At 37.7% G+C, this 20,609-nt stretch overlaps 1 protein-coding gene across 1 annotated transcript; it reads right to left on the bottom strand.

Annotated features, from left to right (window-relative positions):
• Window positions 1-674: 674 nt before the first annotated feature.
• On the bottom strand, window positions 675-20,356 carry LOC308690325 (butyrophilin-like protein 2; the record flags this gene model as incomplete). Its single annotated transcript, XM_081364729.1, has 18 exons — window positions 675-1,628; window positions 2,717-2,777; window positions 4,997-5,076; window positions 5,302-5,628; window positions 5,732-5,759; window positions 6,011-6,063; window positions 6,858-6,885; window positions 7,749-7,825; window positions 8,376-8,705; window positions 8,795-8,813; window positions 8,951-9,003; window positions 9,329-9,356; window positions 9,457-9,501; window positions 9,903-9,952; window positions 10,240-10,267; window positions 12,421-12,445; window positions 15,863-16,232; window positions 20,326-20,356. The coding sequence occupies 18 exons, from the start codon at window positions 20,354-20,356 to the stop codon at window positions 1,447-1,449; spliced, it is 1,815 nt and encodes a 604-aa protein (XP_081220855.1). The 3' UTR covers window positions 675-1,446.
• Between the last annotated feature and the right edge of the window lie 253 nt (window positions 20,357-20,609).

Genomic DNA, 20,609 nt, shown 5'->3' with positions numbered 1-20,609 from the left:
TGCCGGTCCGTAGCAATGTTGTAACGACACTTTGAATTTTTTTTTTTTTTTCTCGAGTTAAAGGAGCTATGTGGAGGTTTTTACTTAAAAAAATCTTTAAGATAGAGTTTTAATTTGTACATGTATGGGCCAACCATGATGTAATAAAAAGAATGACACCTTGACTGTCCACCACGGTTGCCTCTAACAGCCTGCTGTAGGCTCAACTGTGTGGAGGAGTCGGGCCCGAATCGGCGCGAAAATTCACAAAATGTGACGTCATGCGCGTTCTTGTCTACTTGGGCTTACATCCGTACGGCACGGCAGCCATTATTAGTAAGCAGCGGCAATCGGTAGTGTTTTCAAATGGTGTTTTCTTACCTCAAACATTATGCTGGTGAATCTCGATGAGCCGTCAGTGGTTGCTACGGCAACCCTGGTTGATTTGGTCGTGCTCTATGAGCGACGCGTGTGCGCACCGAGAACGAGCATGAGACTGGCTGCAGTTCCTCTAACGGCCACTGGTGTCAGTAACCGTTAGAAATTTTAGAACCTACGCAATGCTCCTTTAAAAAGCCTGAATCTCCCATTTTTAGGTCTTTAAAGTGAAGAACACAATAACTATCTAATAACACATAGTAGACTATACATAATACACAGGGACTATAAGCAGCAGCTGCAACAATAAAGAGGTTGGTGTAATGGATCATTTAATCATTTAACAAAATACAAATAATGTCATTTAAAAAAGCAAGAGAAGGTATGCTTTTGGTATTGTTTATATATAGATACAATTAATTGATTACACTGTGCTCATGAACATTAGGCTAATTGTTACATGACATTCAACAAGTAGCCTATTGCTAATTTTGCTAAAAAGAATGTCACTAATCAGCTGGCAAATAAAGACGTGCTAATATAAGGAAATCCTTCTATACATTGTTCATTAATGAATAGGAATGAACATTTATTAAGTGCTGCTTTATTTTATTGGTAACACTTTACAATAAGGTTCATTATTTAACATTAGTTAACTACCTTAGTTTTACATGAACTAAGAATGAACAATACTTCTACAGCATTATTAATCTTAGTTAAAATGAATTTAAACATTTACTAATATATTATTAAAATCAATGTATTTGTTAACATTAGTTCATGCACTGTGAACTAACATGAACAAACAATGAACAGCTGTATTTTTATTAACTAGCTTTAACAAATATTAATAAATACTGTAACAAATGTTTTACTCATTGTTAGGTCATGTTAGTTAATACATTAATAACTAATGAACCTTATTGCAAAGTGTTACCATTTTATTATACGGAATACATAAGCATTAGGCTAAGTTGGCTATTCATTTTAATTTCACATTTCTGAAGAAGAAAAAAAACATCTGAAATATTGTAATATGTTTCATATAATTAAGAAAAATCGATAAACATCAACCTGGCATTTCTTAGGCTATTGAAAAGGATTTGGGTTGTCTCTATCCAAAACCTGATGAGGGTTTAGTCTTAAGACTCTGTCCAACTTTCGTCTGGTCTCTCTCAAGGCCTGTTCAGTTGTTTCCAGTTGTCTGTCTCTTTCTGTGTAAGCCCTAATCAACATTTGGTGAAGCTCCTGCACATTGTTCGCTTTCATCTCTGAAAATGGAAATAACATAATGTCATGTTAATAGTATTGTATTAAAGTCCCCCTGTGCTGAAAATTGGTGTTTTTAATAAGTTTTAAGACAAATCATGTGTAAATTCATAAGTCAACACCAATGCTGAGTTTTTTCTTCTTAAACCTGCAGTGAACCAAAGACAGTTGACCAAAACACGGTTTGAAATCGCTGGTGTTTCTGACGTCACAAACTGTGATCATCAACGAGTGGATCTCTGAGCTGGTGTGAGTGAGTGGAGGCGGGGCTAATTTGCATATTCATAGAACCGCGTATACTAAATTAAGAAAGGGTGTAGAGTTACATTCAAGCTATTTTAAGGCATGAAGATTTTTTTTCAAGGAAAAACTTTAAATATTTAATTTTGGTGATCAAAGGAGAGTTTTAAAGGTGTTCTAAGCAATGTTGGGTGACGTCACTTCTTGTTGACGTTCAAAGCATTGTCAAACAAAACTCCCTCCTCCTCATTCCGTCCCCTCCCCCTCCCCCTCCCCCCTGTGCTTTTCAGATGTAAATTCAGGACTTTGCGCGTTCCTTCTCCTTTTCCCCTCTTGCTATTTGTTCATCGGAACATCGTCTCTTTAGTCGTGTGTCAGCCATATCAAAATTCAAGAGAATATAATTCTAACGTTAGTCGTTGTCTAGGACATCTCTCCTTTGGCTAACATCCCTCTTCATGCTTCTCTCTCCTCCACTCCCCACACCCCCCTTCATGTGCACGCGCACTAACCCCACAGCCCCATCTCATTCTTGTCGGTTATTGGCTGGAACACTGTTAGTTATGTTTCGTGGTCCAGGCTGGGCCAGTTTGTTTTTGTTGCCGTTTGTGGAGCCTGGGCTGTCTACAGAGACCGCGTTTACAGTGTGTTCAGGGGACAGGCAGCTATCGCGGATAGTGAGGAGATGTTTGCTGTATGTGACAAATGTTTCAGCCTAAAAAATGCGTGACATCGCTTAGAGCACCTTTAAGGGATAAAATTATAGACTACATGGGAGACTATAATAGTGTCCCTGTATTAGATAGAGTAGTCTGTTTGTTGAGTCTGACCTCTTACTATGTACTCTCACCTGACATTAGAGCAGATTCATCCATTTTGTTCGTCTCCTCTTCGGTCCACATTTTGTGTATCTGTAAAATGTCTGACATTAGTTATACAAACCCGGACCACCAACACTACATCACTCTCCAAAGAGGGCCAATCAGCGACTAACTTCACGTCCTGTGCCCTTTGAAAATATCAAGTCTCCTTCCACTCGACCCCACTGAGAGTGAGCTGACCAGCTGCATCACTGTCTGGTATGGGAACTGCAGCGTTGCTGAACGCAAGACCTTACAGCAAAAAGTGAATACGCTGTAATAATCATGTTTCCCTCTCCCCTCCATCTTGGATATTTTCTTTGCATGACACTCCAGCAAAGCCAGCAGCATCGTGAAGGACCCACCCATCCTTCCCACAGTCTCTTCCAGCTCCGGCCATCCAGAAGGCCGTATCGCAGCATCTGAGCCCGCTCTGCCAGACTGCTCAACAGCTTCTCCCCCAGGCTATGTGTGCCCTCCACTCCTGAACCAGAAACATTTCAACACACCCCCATTCTCACACTATTGTACACTTGACCTCTTGCTCCTGTTCTTCTCTAAGGACTGTTTTAATTAAAGTACTTTTTATGGTTCTTATGTGCAATACTGTGTGTATGTTCCTCTCTCTCTCTCTCTCAGTATATGTGCACTGGACTCTTTAACATCCCCACTGCTACCTATGTTCACCTGGGAAACACACGTTAATGTGTACATAAAGGTGTCTGTTACATCCTTGTGCCCTTAATGTCACCTTGCACTGTTTTCATTTTTGCAGTTTTTTTTTTCTGTACCATGTTGTTACATGTGTAAACCATAGTATATGTAAAGTACTTAAAATATGTATAGTTGGATACTTCTGTAGATTAGGTATATGTACATTTATATCTATATGTAGCACAGTGGTGCTGTGAGGCACAACATTTTGTTCCTTTCTATGTCTCCACATACAGCAGAATGACAATAACATCCTGAGACCCAGAAAAAAAAGTTACAGTATTTTAATTAATTATTTTATTCATGTCATCACATAGTTTAGAGAGCATAAGAAGCAAATGGTAAAATGGTAAAATTGTAAAAATAAAAATAAAAATTCTATTTTATTCATATGTTATGCTACAGTATGTTCTCTGTAGTGGACACCAGGACTCAGTTGAAATAAAATTATATAAAAAATAAAAAAATAAAATTACATGAAATTACATGTATAGCCAAAAATAATGGGATTTTTTTTTTTTTTTTTCACCAATCAATTTTTGGGTTTCAGGATTTTTTTAACCAAAATTTGTATAAAGATGATTCTCAACTAAGATATAATGGAATGTATTGATACACCATTTTACTTTATGCAACATGTGGGTAAAATGGCAAAAAATGTATATTCCCATTCAATACAATGCATCTATACACTATCTAATTTGCATATTAATGTGTTCTTGGGGCAACATGTAATGAAAAAAGAAGTGTAATAATGGGAGTAATAACTGGCAACATTTTCATAATAATATCTAATATTTCATAGGAATATTGTTGTATAATTTCTTTCCCTATTCACTTCTGTCTCCCAAAATACTTGATAAACATGATTTAAGTCCTGGTGTCCTCTACAGTGGACATATATGAAATCAATGCCCTGTTCTGTAACAGAAAGTCATATTTTTATTTGAAACATCATAATGTTTTCCTGAGATTTATGAAATACAAATTGAAAAGTAGTCCGATTTAAATGATAATTACAATATATGATCATATAAATTTCCATAAGAGTGCTACATTTGATCACTAAATTAATGTCAGTCATTTTTAAAGGCCAAGGAGAAGTTGTTTTCATGGTTAAACCTCCAAACATTTTGTATCTGAAAAGCCCGGAATGTGCTTTTTACAGGACTTTACCAGACTTAAAACTGTGACATGTATGGTGTCAGAGAAATTCACTAAAATATAATGTCCACTACAAAGGACAAAAGTCTATTCATGGGTCACAGGAGGATAAAGTTGACTTGACTGGACATTATAGTATTAACATAAATAATAAACTGAAAACATTTATTTGTAATAAAATTCATTTCAACTGTTTTTGGAATATGCCAGTGAGAAACTTTCTTAAACTCACAAGAATTATAATAGCCAACTTTGTGCTGAATATAGTGTAATAAGACATGGAAATGTCAAAAATGAGCCCAAAAAACACCCCAGATCCTATAGGGTTAAACTCAAATGACACGGGGTAATATGCAGTCGTTTCAAATCAATGAACCTGTAGGTTTTCTTACCTCAAACAGCATTAGCTGAATACTTCGATCTTGAGAAGTTGGTGACTGGCTCACAGGTTGGACTTCAGGTTTCATCCTCACTAAGAACACGATAACTCAAATGTGAATACGTTTGTAAGAGATTTGTGTTATTTGATATTACCTAACTAATACATTTCCTTACAAACTAATTAATTTATGATTGGGCTTCCATAAGAAGCATTAATACAGCTTACGTTGATGCTGGTTACATTTTACTTTATTCTGACAAAAGATTGTTAATTAGAGCACTAGGTTGATGTAGTATGGACTTGCAAAATACTCACCTCCTACTGTAATCTCCTTTGCTCTGTCTCTGCTAATGATCTGACAATGATAATCTCCAACATCTGACACACTGAAGTCACTTAGATGTAAGGACACATTTCCTCTCTCCAGCTCGTGAGTGATGAGACTCACTCGGTCTTTGTAAGCCCTCCCCTCAGTCACGTGTCTGTTCTTGTAGACGCAAACACAGTCTGTCTCCTTAAACCATTTGATCTGCATGCCAGTGGCACAGATTTCAGGAGACAAGTAACAAGGAACAATGAATTCAGACCCCAGAGAAACTGTTGATTCTTGAGTTGTTTGTGGAATGACAAGTTGAAAATTATCTGTGAGGAAAAGAGTGAAAAAGATGGACTTGCACAAACAAACCATAAATATTCTTTGAATGAGTAAAAATTATGATGTATTAATGACTTAAAGATAATTTACCATTGCTTGAGACGCCCATGCTGTAATTCTAATTTGGATGAGATTTAAAAAATATAAATATAAAATTATTAAAGATTTTAATCCAACATTCAGACATTAATATTACAGTAATTCTTTAAGAGAGGCTAGTTTAAAATGCAGTATGAGAACAAAGTGGGATTAATTCTGATGCATAATGAATTAATTTATGCTTCATTTATTGATCAATGAATGGTGTGATGTAGACTGTAAAACAATAGTGTGAATATATTTATGGACAGTTTTAATCTGCACACATACCCCATGTTGTTTCTTATCTGATCGACTGTGATGTGAAGTGTGCCTTGATAATTCTGTAATGAATTAAAAATAAATAAAAACAACAACACAGGCTCTTCACAACTAAGATAGATAGATAGATAGATAGATAGATAGATAGATAGATAGATAGATAGATAGATAGATAGATAGATAGATAGATAGATAGATAGATAGATAGATAGATAGATAGATAGATAGATAGATAGATAGATAGATAGATAGATAGATAGATAGATAGATAGATAGATAGATAGATAGATAGATAGATAGATAGATAGATAGATAGATAGATAGATAGATAGATAGATAGATAGATAGATAGATAGATAGATAGATAGATAGATAGATAGATAGATAGATAGATAGATAGATAGATAGATAGATAGATAGATAGATAGATAGATAGATAGATAGATAGATAGATAGATAGATAGATAGATAGATAGATAGATAGATAGATAGATAGATAGATAGATAGATAGATAGATAGATAGATAGATAGATAGATAGATAGATAGATAGATAGATAGATAGATAGATAGATAGATAGATAGATAGATAGATAGATAGATAGATAGATAGATAGATAGATAGATAGATAGATAGATAGATAGATAGATAGATAGATAGATAGATAGATAGATAGATAGATAGATAGATAGATAGATAGATAGATAGATAGATAGATAGATAGATAGATAGATAGATAGATAGATAGATAGATAGATAGATAGATAGATAGATAGATAGATAGATAGATAGATAGATAGATAGATAGATAGATAGATAGATAGATAGATAGATAGCATATTTCAAGACAACTTACTGTTGGATGGCTCTCTTGTCGTTTTTTCCTAAATGAGATGCAGTAACAATGGTTTTACAATGTATTTACAGCTGTATTTACAGTTAAAGGGATAGTTCACCCAAAATTGAAAATTGGCCCATGATTTACTCACCCTGAAGCCATCCTAGCCATATGACATTCTTCTTTCAGGCGAATACAGGGTTACTCTTTTGGCGCAAGTCGAGATAAACTTCATGAACGCATAGCTTCACTTCAGAAGGTCTTTATTATATAACTCCGATTGTATTCGTCTGAAAGAAGAATGTCATATACACCTAGGATGGCTTCAGGGTGAGTAAATCATGGGCTAATTTTCAGATATAGCGCTGAAATGTGAAGCTGAGTGCTGGTTGCCGCTGCTATCACTTGTGGCTTGCCTCGCGCACAGTCTTCACACGGACGACGCGCAACGCTGTTGCGGAGACTCTCTATTCGTTTCGGTGAAATCACAAAACAAACTTCGGTTTTGATGAAAAAAATTATTATTTTTTTTTTATTATATCATATGTTTTCTCATCAAATATATATATATATATATATATATATATATATATATATATATATATATATATATATATATATATATATATATATATATATATATATGCATGCAGATTAGAACCCAGAATCTCTGACACGCTTCGCAAAACATCTACCACTAGACCATTTAACTACACATGAATCGTTTTCGATCCATGCATTTATTCAGGTGAAAATTCTTGGTACTAACAATATTAGTAGATCTCATTAAACAACAAATTAAACACAATGTACGATTGAAACATTGTACCACCACCCACCCACCCGACCCCCATCCACACACCCACACACACACCTGTCCCACCCACTTTTTAAAACAAAGTTACTGACCTCATGTAGCAATAATTGAGCATTTCCATCTTGAATTGGTGATCGACTCACAGGTTGGACAGCAGGATTAATCCTTACTAAGAAAAATATTTAAAAAATAAAGCATTACTCATGTGTGAATATGTTTATGGAAATTGTGTTCTGAAAAAAAATAGACATCTAACTGGCACAAACACAACACTAAATGATTGCATTTCCCATTCAGTTTCCTATAGCATACTGGAAAACATTATGCTGTAGCTATCAGCTAGATTTTCATAATGTATTTAAAAAGGTCTATACTGTACATTCCTATTTAATCATCTAAAATGTTCTACTATTGAAATTTCAACTTCCAAAGAGTTTTTTAAAAAGTTGTTAACCTTGAACAATTCATAGCTACATGATTACATGTGGTTGTGTTTTCATATCAGTGTCAGTGTTTTTTATACATTTCCTCTGATGAATGGTTTATTCTTGTTTAAGTAGATCAGATAAGACTGAAACATGACCATATGCAGTACAGTACATTTGGTTCACACTAGTCTAACAGTTTACTGATCACATATTGCATGTAGATCTCTAGATTTCTGTTTAAGTTCAGATTCTGACAGGACATTATAAATGAACACATTGGGGACTGCTCACCTCTTACTGTTATCTCCTCGCTTCTGTCATTACTGATGACCTGACAATGGTAATCTCCAATATCTGACATCATGAAGTTTTTCAGAAGTAATGACACATTTCCTTTTCTTAGCTTGTGCGTCATGAACAGACTCACTCTGCCCTTGAAGAAAACCCCTTCTGTTAGACGCCTGTCCTTATACAGGCAAACACTGGCCGTATCCTTAGACCACCTAATCTCCATATCAAGAGCACTGATTCCAGGAGACAAGTGACAGGGAATAATGAAATCAGACCCCAAAGAAACCTCTGGATCGTGTACTGTACTGGGAGCAACAAGCTGAAAGTTTTCTGTGAAGAAAGAGAGAAAGATGGGCTTTTACTTTTACTTACACACTCAAAATGTTCTGTGGTGGAATAAGAATGATTCCTAAACTTACTGTTGCACAAGACTTCCATCTTAGAATCCCAATTGAGATGAAAACAAATACAGAGCAAAGTTGAATATTAAATGGAATAAATATTAAAAGTGGGGAATCTTTCAATTATTTATGCTTAATTTAATAACCACATAATGCATGGATGTGTGCACATACCCCATGTTGGCTCCTGTTTGATTCATGGTGAAATGAAGCTTGGGTTGATTGTACTATAAAGCAGGAAAAAACTGAGTGCTCTTCTCAAATAAGATTCACACATCACACAGATTATGAGAGATACATGTAAAATGAGAAAATAAATTAAAAACTCCCTATGTTAATATGCATATATAGAGCAATGTAATGTGTGAAGTAATAGAGATTATCAGTAGCTTTTAATGTGATTTCACATATTTACTATCTACTGTATAAAGAATCATTTGGTATCATTCAAAGTAAACTTGAAGCATCAAATCACAAAACTCATTTGACAATTATTAATAAACAATGCATATTCAAATGCTAATAAAAGTATATCATTTTAAGGCAGCTTACTTTTGCTTTTGGTTCCCATTCTGTTATCCTAATTGAGATTAGAACAATGTAGTTTAATGTAATGTATCTCATGTTGAATGAAAAAAAAAATATAATAATAATATGTTATTAAAATAATGAGCACATACCCCAGACTGCTTGTTGTCTGGATGGCTTAGATGTGATGTGATGTCCTGTGATGAAAAATCTAATGTTTTCTAACTTTATTTTTTACAAGTATTTTTAAAAAAAAGTTTTTTTCAGCCTGTTTGGCCAAACATAACATCCTCACACACTTCTTTTCACTAAGAGCAAGTGTATTGTATCTAGTGATACTGTAGATGCTATGCATCTAAACAGAAGTAACATGCTATTTGTACTAAGGGTGAAACATTATCTGAGCAATGGTGGGCGGATTTAGTGAAAATAGTCTTTGCAAACAAGGTTGTTCGCACAGGGTTCCCTGAAGCTCTGCGATATGCAGAGTGGATTGATAATCAATTTAATGCAGATTGATAATCCAGAGTGGATTGATAAAATAAAGATATTTAAAACCACAGTGTGTGTTAGTTCATATATTAAAGTGCACACAAACCTCAAGCTGATTGTCTGAATCACCGTGATATGCAGATTGGTTTGATAACTCTACAAAAAAAACAAAAAAAATTAACACCATCTTGTCAAATAAGAGCTATGAGAAACAGAAGTCTATTATTTTTACTTTATTATCTTTTTTGTTGTTGTTTTTGTTTGATTGATATTGATATTGATATTGATTGGATTGATAATCCAATATAATGCAGAACAAAAAACAAGCGTATTACAGGATCCACACAAAACATAGATGATGGGGGGGGGGGTGGATTTGGCTAAAACACTCAAAACAGCAGTGAAAGGGTTTGTTGTAGATATTTTTGTAGATAACAACTTACCGTAGCTTGCGTCTCGCATCTTGTAATCCTAATTGAGATGGGGGAAAAAATGGATGTTATGCCATAACATCACCACACACTTTATAGTGTGTGATCACTATAACACTTTATAGTGATCCTAAAGTGGTCAAAGATAAACTAAAGTCAATTGTTTCTGAAAAAGCTGGGAAATGTTGTAATACTATAAATTGTGTTACGTTATTTTGGTTTGGCAAAGTAATCTAAAATTCAAGAATAGAGAACAATATACGAACAATATACCGTAAGTTGATGCAAGCTGATTGACATAAAGAGTGTCGATCTAGCAATGAATTTTATGAATGATGTAAAATAAAGATATTTAAAACCAGTGTGTTGGTTCATATATTAATGTGCACACAAACCTCAAGTTGATTGTCTGAATCACCATGATACTCTATACAAAAAAGAAAAAATGTTTAATACCATCTTGTCAAATAAGAGCCATGAGAAACAGAAGTCAATTATATACTCACCAAAGCTGTATTTATTTGATTAAAAATAGAGTAAAAACAATAATGTTGTGAAATATTATTACAATTTAAAATAAATGTCATCTAATACCATCAAGCATCTTTTTAATATGTGTTAATTTATTAAATTGTACAGCTTGATTTGTTGGTTTTACAGTGCGTGAATATTTATTAGGCACATTGATTTTCTGATCATATATACATTTTTTTTCAGGCACATTTTACCAATTCCAAACCACATTAATCTTAATAACTACAATTAATTTTGTATTTAATAATTTATAAGTGATATATAATTGTTCATGAAGGCTGGAAATGAAAAATGCCTTATATACAGGTTTGCATAATTATTAGGCACGTTTTCTTTTACAGATAAAATAAGCCAAAAAAGAGATTTACCTCAGACTGAAAAGTCAAAAATAATTAAATCCCCATGAGAAGGATGCAATACTAATGCAATAATAGAGATTGCAGTTAAGGCATGACAATTGGAAAGTGAAATGCTCATCACAAAAACAGGTGGAGTCATTTTTTAGGATTCTTTACCTAACCTAAGTCTCTGAGACCCTGACACCTTGCTTTACTCTGACTTTAGGGTTCCTGATGGTTTCACACTTAATTCTTCACCTTAATTCTTAATTATTTTGCAGTTAATGTGTCTTTTCTCCTCCACCTGTTTTTGTCTGACCCTGCTGACCCAATGAGTAATTCACTTTCCAATGGTCATGCCTTAACTGCAATTTCTAGTATTGCATTAGTATTGCATCCTTCTCATGGGGATTTAATCATTTGTGACTTTTCAGTCTGAGTTAAATCTCTTTTTTGGCTTATTTTATCTGTAAAAGAAAACGTGCCTAATGCACACCTGAATATAAGGCGTTTTTCATTTCCAACCTTCATGAACAATTATATATCACTTATAAATGATTAAACACAAAATGAATAGTAGTTATTATGATTAATGTGGTTTGGAATTGGTCAAATGTGCCTGGAAAAAAATATGATCAGAAAATCAACGTGCCTAATAATTCTGCACGCACTGTATATGGAGAGCTTGGTTACACAGACCAAGAGACTTTTAACTACAACTCTTCCTTTTTTTATACAAATGTGTCATTAAATGTTTAATGTTATAAAATTGATCCGAGATCAGGTAAAAACCCGTTCAGACTCTGGTTAATGGGTTAACAGAGATCATCGCATCGAAATTTCAAAAAAGTTATGATGTTTGTAACTAAGCCTCATTTAAAAATCACTAAAATCATGTGACTTTGACAGTTTGATACATGCTCCGAACTGAAAAGGTTTTGAAGCTTCACAAAACAGTTTTCAAAAGTGCCCATCACTTCTGCTTTATGTAATGGGTGTTTATTTATAAGTAGCACACAAAGAAATCAGGAAACAGTCTTTAATAATAAATCCAAATGAGGAAAACACAACCACATGAAATCATAGATGAGACAAGACAACAGAGGAAAACACAAACTTAAATACGGTCAGGGACTAACGAGTTAATTATTAGAACAACGGGTGATAGGAATACAACAATCAGACACACTGGGAAACTGGGTCAAATGAACGGGCAAACATGACAGAACTAAAAACACAACATAGATGTTGTTCTACTCTTTGTCTTTCTGAAACATCATGCATTAAAGATGGTAAAGATTCTGAGGTTTTAAGAACTTACCGTTGCTTGATTCTCTTTTGTAATCCTAATTGAGAAAAAGGTTATATAATTTCAGCTTGTCTGGACAAACATAATATCATTATACAACAAGGTTTTATTCATGGTGATTCCTTACAATGAGTCACAACACAAGTGGTTAAAGCTTACTAAATTCCTTGCCGCACTGACATTTATGTATTTGACAGACAATGTATATGTTGCTAGACTTATTTTAAAAAGAAAAGGCTACAACAATGGTTGAAATTTAAACAGACAGGGGGGTACTTTTTGTGATTTTTTATAGTTTTCCATAAATCTATATAAGGCTATCTATATGCCTTATTTTTGTGTCATATTAAATAATTAAGCTTGCTAATATTTTTTTTTCTTGGCTTCTGAGTGCCAAACACTACAAACAGCAAATACAATTTTTTATATATATATATACATATATATATATATATATATATATATATATATATATATATATATATATATGTGTGTGTGTGTGTGTTCACCAGGTTTGCTTTTCCCAGTTTTAATATTGGTTCCAGTCTACTTACCATTTCAGTAAGCTTTTTATATATACATTTTCTTAGGGTACGTTTACACGACAACAATATGCTTAAAATGGAGAAGTTTTCCCTTTGAGTTTTCTGCGTACAGAGGACACCATTGTCAAAACGATCCCCATCCACACGGATCTGCGAAAACGACTAAAAACGCTGTATTCTGCTGCCACAATCCTGCTCCTGCCGATCAACTGTCCTGCACAGTTCATCTCCAACCCTAATCAAACACACCTGCCTTTAATTTTCAAGTGATCCCGAAGACCTTAATTGGTTGCTTCAAGTGTGTTTGATTAGGGTTGGAGATGAACTGTGCAGGATAGTCGATCGGCAGGAGCAGGATTGGGCACCCCTGGTTTCAGCCTTATTTCATTTTTCCAGTGGTTCTAGTTTTATGTGCTATTTATCTAGCTTTTTGTTCTTTAGTAATTTATCTAAATTTCTTATAAAATGCAATGTACATGCAATCCAATTTTATGACTGTTGAAGAATTTAACACAATGAATGGGCCAGGCAGATTTGCCCCCTTGAATACATGAACTGGAAAATGTTAATTATTCTTGGTTTTGGTATCACTGTTTATCGCCTCTATGTTGTTGGCCAGAGGAGAACTGGCCCACCGACTGATCCTGGTTTCAGTCACCTGACTGAGTTTTGGTTCCTTGCAAATGTTGCCTTTGGCTTTTGGCTTGCTTAGTTGGGGACACTTAATAATCAACAATATTACTGATCTGCCTGCATTGACACCATTAGGCTATATGAGAACTGAATGATGACACATCTGTTTTCTCCAGGGTGGCTACAGTAGGCTATATAGATAAATAACCAAATTAATAACTTTATTTTCCTATACATAGAGGCACCATGCAGGGTTGCCCCCTGTCACAACTTTTGTTTGCGATGGCCATAGAGCCTCTAGCTGAAGCAATCAGATCGGCAACATCTATTTCGGGTTTGCAGATAGGAAATAAACATCATAAGATTGCGCTTTATGCTGATTATGTATTACTTTTTTTATCAGAGCCCGCTCTGATCAAGTTGGTCAACAAGTATAGTACATTTTCTGGTTATAAAATTAATTTAGCTAAATCTGAAGCTATGACTTTAGGTACTCTCACTTCCATACCTAATATTACACCCTGTTTTCCTTTTAAGTGGTCACTTCTAGGTTTAATTTATCTAGGTATTCTATTTCTTCGTCCTTGAAGCAGATGTATGAATCTAATTTTGTTCTTTTATTTGAGAAAATACTTGCCGTATTTTCTCAAATAAAAGAACAAAATTAGATTCATACAACTTGGAAAGCTGGAATTCCTTGTCAGTATCTTGGCTAGGTCAGATAGCACTTGTAAAGATGATTGTTCTACCAAAATTATTATACCCTATTCGAATGGTTCCTATACTATTCAAAAATAGGACATTAAACAGCTGGCTGACTTCCTTTATATGGAGTAAACGTAAGCCTAGATTAAAAATGTCAGTACTTTATCTGCCAAGTTCTATGGGGGGGTTGAATTTTCCAAATATTAAGAAGTATCAGTTAAGTTCTCATCTGAAATACATTGCAGATTGGGTCAGGAATGATTTTTCCTCTACTTGGTTGGATATCGAATCTTCCTTTTCACAATTTCCTTTAAGAACTCTTCTTTTTGTTAAGAGTTTTCAAAAAATAAAAGAGATATATGATAATCCAATTATAGTAAATACTCTGAAAGCATGGAGATCAGCATGTAGGCTTGAAGGTAGATCTAAATTGACTTCTTTCTTTACCCCAATATTAAACAATCCTGATTTCACTCCAGGAATTTTGGATGATGGTTTTAAACTATGGTGTTGTTTGGGACTTAGTAAGCTTGGGGATATTTTTTCAGACAATAAATTAATGTCATTTGAGGAGTTAACTCAGAAGTATCCTTTGTCCAAATTAGATTTTTTAACTTTTTAGATTTTTTTACTAATAACACAACACTTGTTAGTAATTGTGAAATTTCTTCTATTGAAAGGTTATTATTTTTATCATCAGGGAAAATGCCTCTGGGTAGGATTTATCATTCAGTGTGCTCAATCTCTTCTGCTGATACACAGAGTATTAAAACTCAATGGGAAGAAGAGTTAGCTACTGACATTGACAACGAAACATGGGAAGCCATTTGGTCTAACGCTAAAAATATATCTGTTTGTACACGAATAAGAGAAATACAATTAAAAATCATTCATAGACTCCAAATTTCAGCTCCTCTTTAACGCCTATGTGTTTAAAATGTAAAACACATTGTCTGTGGTCATGTAACTGACTGCAAAGGTATTGGTTTCTGGTGCTAGGGGAGATGGAAAAGATCTTTAATATTCAGTTGACCCAGTCTTACTGGTGTTGGGTATACCTAATACAGTAGATGCATTACTTCGTCTGCTAATAAGAAATTGTATAATATTCTATCCTTTGCTGCCAGGAAAAATATTTTACTTAATTGGATCAGTGATAAATCTCCATCCCTTAAAGGATGGCACAAGATCATTTTTCAAAAGAAATGAACCACTGAACTTACTTAAGCTGGACTATGACACTATTTTCTTCTAGATCTGCTGTGCAGCCGAAACCAACTTTGTTGCATTATTTTCCTCTTATTACGGTAAAGCTACTTTGAAACAATCTGTATTGTAAAAAGTGCTAGGCCGATATAAATAAAGGTGACCTGACTTGACTATTGTCTTGGATATTGTGTTGTGCTATATGTTATTCACAAAAAGAATGGTGCTGTCTTACCACTGTAAAGATGTCCTTCAAACTGGCAGAGACTGCATATTTCAACAAACAAAAGTGTTAATTGGACAGGCATTGCTGTTCATTGAAATTTATTAATTACTATGTTTGGGAATGCACACTACTAGTATACCTGATCCTGAGTGGAGTTATGAAGTGCCTACCTTCTTCTGCTACATTTACTTTTATCTGATGGGTTTTATTTCCACTGGAGACCTGGCACATGTAAACTCCCAGATCCGACTCTCTAAAATCTTTCACTCTTAAGGACACATTCCCTTTCATCAGGTCATGAACAAACAGACTGGCTCTGTCCTCATAGTCAACACCCTGTGTCATCTTTCTGGTCTTATAGGTGCAAACACATGCCGTCCCACCATACCAAGTAACCTCCATGTCAACAGCACTGATTGCAGGAGACAAGTGACATGAGACAATGAGAGTAGATCCCAAACAAATCTTAACTCGTTCACCTCTTTCAGGGATAACAAGCTGAAAGTCATCTGTGTGAGAAGAGACATGGAGAGAGATTCAAATATCACATGTACTGTGATTTTGTTCAAACAGGTAATTCCTACAATTCAGTGTGTTTTAGTACTTTTAAGGTATAACATCTCGGTTACATATGGTAACCCTCATTCCCTGAAGGAGGGAACGGAGACGTACGTCGGATGGCCAATCTACTTCAACTGAAACTAAACGAGCCAATGCATATTGGCGTGGAATCATTTGCATTAGCTGCTTGGCCATGCAGCGCGGGTATATAATGAGCAGACGTTAAACCGAGGTCCTGACTCTCTGTGGTCATTAAAAATCGCTTTGCGCTTTTAAGCGATTTGAGGACCCAGAAAAGCGCTATATAAATGTAACAAATTATTATAACACTGGGAAAGAGTGCCCTTTCCATGGGAAGGGGAATGCTACGGAAGCCACATTATTCGAAGGAGTTATGTGCAAAAAAATACATATGGACTAGCCCGAAGGTTGTACTGCATATGAACATTGGGTGACTCAGCCCAAGGGAAAGACACGGGCTTAGATTAGGAGCAGCCGTGGGGTGCACACATATGGAACCCAGCCTAAACCAGGTTCTCAAGGATTCAATGGATAAAGGCCTGGCACCAGACACTCCGCCATGTCCGGGCCGAGGGGGTTGGAGTACTCACAGGTTTTTCACTCTGGAGAATAAGTAGCTCAAAGGGTGCAGCAAGCTGACAAAGCAGGGCCTTTCAGTGCTTCTACCCATTTAGGGTGAGAACACAGGAAGAGACCGGCTCTACTCTAGGCTATAAAATCTAGCGAGCGTGTTAGGTGTCGCCCAGCCCGCAGCTCTACAGATATTGCGAGGTGCCACGTGCCAGCAACCAGGAGGATGCAACGCTTTTCGTGGAGTGAGCATGCAATCTGAGCGGGCAGGGCACGCCTTGAGCTTGGTAAGCCAAGGCGATGGCATCCACTATCCAGTGGGTCATCCTCTGCTTGGAGACAGACTTTCCCTTCTGCTGGCCTCCGTAACAGACAAAGAGCTGGTCTGAGGTCCTGAGACTTTGAGTTCTGTCCACGTACAGATGCAGGGTTCCAAAGGGACAGAGCAAAGCCAGGGCTGGGTCTGCCTCCTCCAGGGGCAGTGCTTGCAGGTTCACTGGTCTCTGAAGGGAGTGGTAGGAACCTTGGGCACATAGCCAGGCTGGGGTCTCAGTACAATGTGGTTGTCACCCGGCCCAAACTCTAGGCACGATTCGTCGACCGAAAATGCTTGCAGGTCCCCTACCCTCTTGATAAAGGCCAGTGCAATCAGAAGCAAAGTCTTCAAGGAGAGAAGCTTTAAGTCTGCTGATTGCAAAGGCTCAAAGGGAGCATCCTGAAGTGCTCAAAGCACCAGGGAAAGGTCTCAAGAGGGTATGGAGGGGGGTCGAGGAGGGTTTAACAGTGCCTCCGTGCCGAGTGTTCCCTCAGTCAGGGAGTAAAACAGCTGGTAGTGGGAGGTCTCTGAGGAGGCAAACAGGTCTACCTGAACATCCCCGAACTCTCTCCAGATCAGAGCGGAGCGGAGTTACCGCTGCTGCTGCTGCCATATGCCCCAAGAGCCTCTGAAAGAATTTCAGTGGGACTGTCATCCTGCAATTGAACGTGTTCAAGCAGTTCAGCACCGACTGAGCGTGTTGCTCTGTGAGACGCGCTGTCTGTGCGACCGAGTCCAACTCCATACCGAGAAAAGATATCCTCTGCACGGGGGCGAGTTTGCTCTTTTTCCAGTTGACCTGAAGAACCAACTGGCTGAGGTGCCTGAGCACGAGGTCCCTGTGTTCGCATAACTGATCTCGAGAGTGTGCTAATATGAGCCAGTCGTCGAGATAGTTGAGGATGCGAACGCCCTGTTCTCTCATGGGAACAAGGGCCCCATCCGTGACTTTCGTGAAGACAAGAGGAGACAGGGACAGCCCAAAGGACAGGACGTTGTACTGGTATGCTCGACCCTCAAATGCAAAGCGCAGAAACAGCCTGTGTCGAGGAAGAATCGAGACATGAAAGTATGCGTCCCTCAGGTCAATCGCTGCAAACCAATTTTGGGGACAGATGCATTCCAAAATGCGTTTCTGCGTGAGCATTTTGAATGGTAGCTTGTGGAGGCTCCGATTCAAAACTCGCAAGGTCCAAGATCGGTCGTAACCCACCACCTTTCTTGGGTATAATGAAGTAGGGACTGTAGTGCCCTGACCTCAATCAGCTGGAGGGACGGGCTCTATCGCGTCCTTCGCCAGTAGGACTGCGGTCTCTGCCCACAAGACATGGGCATTGGCTGCTCTCACTGTAGTGGAGTGGATGGCCCGAAACTTGGGGGGGCGCCGGGCGAATTGAATCGCATAGCTGAGCCTGATGGTCCGAATGAGCCAGCGAGACGGTCTGGGGAGCGCTAACCAGGCTTGCAGAGACCGTACAAGCAGGACGAAAGGGACCGTAGGCGTACCCTGAGTGGGGCAGCGAGGTGGAACACAGGGACGGGCTCGGGAGACTCTCTCTGGGAGGCGGCCTGTAGAGGAGTCTGAGTGTGCTGTGCAACACTGGTTCCACGGGGCAGGAGGTGCAGGAGGCGGCTTGGTTGTGTTCTAAAAACCGCACACTGCTGCCCACTGGCGATAGAAGCAGCGGATGAGAGTGGTGAGGATTCTCTCCCCCACTGCTCTCAGGGCCCTCTTCGGACCCAGAGATGGAAGAAACTGCTCTTTTATCGAAAATTTAAGTACCGCTGGTTTTGAGGCCACGGCGCCGTTTTGATGGAGGCTGCTGCGGCGCGGGAGCGAGAGCAGATGCAGAAGGCCACCCCCGGCGACGAGCAGACTGAGGGGCAGGATGTGTTTAATGGCCTCAGTCTGCTTTTGTACAGCTGAGAACTGCTGGGTGAAGTTCTCGACCACGTCGCCGAAGAAGACGGTCTGGGACATGGGGGAGTTAAGGAATCGGAGCTTGTCGGTCTCCCTCATGTCGGCCAAACACAGCTAGAGATGGTGTTCCTGGACCACCAGAGTGGACATCACACGACCCACTTACCACACAGTGACCTTCATCGCATCCCGCGATCCCAGGTAACGACCGCATCCAGAAACACACAGATAGAATGTAATCTTTGTAAAGACGCGTTCTATCGGTGTAAGCTCTTTTAGGGACTGCTCTCACTGGTGCTGAAACACGCAGGGGAACAGTCACGTGAACACAGACAGGAATGTGCACCTGTCTGTGCGCTGTCTCTCTCTCGCTGGTCTTAACCAGCCATCAAAACGGCTTTTGAGCACTCTCACCTGCGGACCTTTCCAGCTGTAAAAACATCAGAGAAGGCAAGAAAGAAAAAGAGAGAGAAAAGACTGCTCACGCTGCTGAGTTGTCTCGCCCGCACCAGAGTGGAGAGGTCAAAAAAAGAATCTTGCTCGTAGATTTCACAATCTCTTTGTAGTTTGAAGAGAGCATCGAAGTGTTTGGCTCCGAAGCAAAAGACTGAAGTGCAGTCGCACCTGCTGCTCATTATATACCCGCGCTGCATGGCGGAGCAGCTGATGCAAATGATTGCACACCAATGTGCATTGGCTCATTTAGTTTCACTCGAAGTAGATTGGCCTCTCTAGCAAGATTCCTATTAGTCGGTCCGGCGTACGTAGAGAGTGATTGACTGATAGGGAACTACTTTTGTTTGTTTTAAGACTGTTAGTTTCTCCATCTAAGATAGTGCCCGTATCAAATGTATAACAATGTTAGTGCTCAAGTAACAAATATTTCAAAAAGTCAAATTCATGTAGTCAGACCCGTAAGAAACTCGCAACGCATAAAGAGCTATTATACTCACTGAATTCTTTTTCCACTCTACTAATTCCTAACTTTACAGTCTTACACAATAAAGGCTAAATCATATGATATAAATATAATATAAATGTGTATGTTTGAACTGTAGGAATGACCTAAATTAATACATTGTAATAACAACATAAAATGTTTTTAAAACAATCACAATCCGACTGTAAAGCCCCACTCCCCAGCACCCCATGCGTTGATTAATAGTTAAACCAGTTAACAAGAGTAGTTTAGAATAATTTGAAGAGAACTTACCACCTCCGAAGCTGTCACCTCCAGCTGCCATGTTTCCTTTCTAAAACAGGAAGAAAACAGTGTGAGAGAAAAATGATTTCAGTCTCACAACACACTGGCTATCTTATGCAAGCCAGCACAAGTCTGTTTTACTTTCGTTTTATGGATGATTAAGATCGGAATTTCACCTACTGTACCTTTCCTTTTTCTCACATAGCTATAGAGAGCTTAAGTATGTGTAAATCCTAGATGAGCTGAGAAGGTTGGGATTGGGTGAATACATAAGATGTAAAGACCTTCACAAC

This window comes from Scardinius erythrophthalmus (genome assembly GCF_964197995.2).
Source record: "Scardinius erythrophthalmus genome assembly, chromosome: 5".
Taxonomy (NCBI): Eukaryota; Metazoa; Chordata; class Actinopteri; order Cypriniformes; family Leuciscidae; genus Scardinius; species Scardinius erythrophthalmus.
Note: the sequence above shows the minus strand (reverse complement) of the source record. Positions and strands in the feature narration are given on the sequence as shown.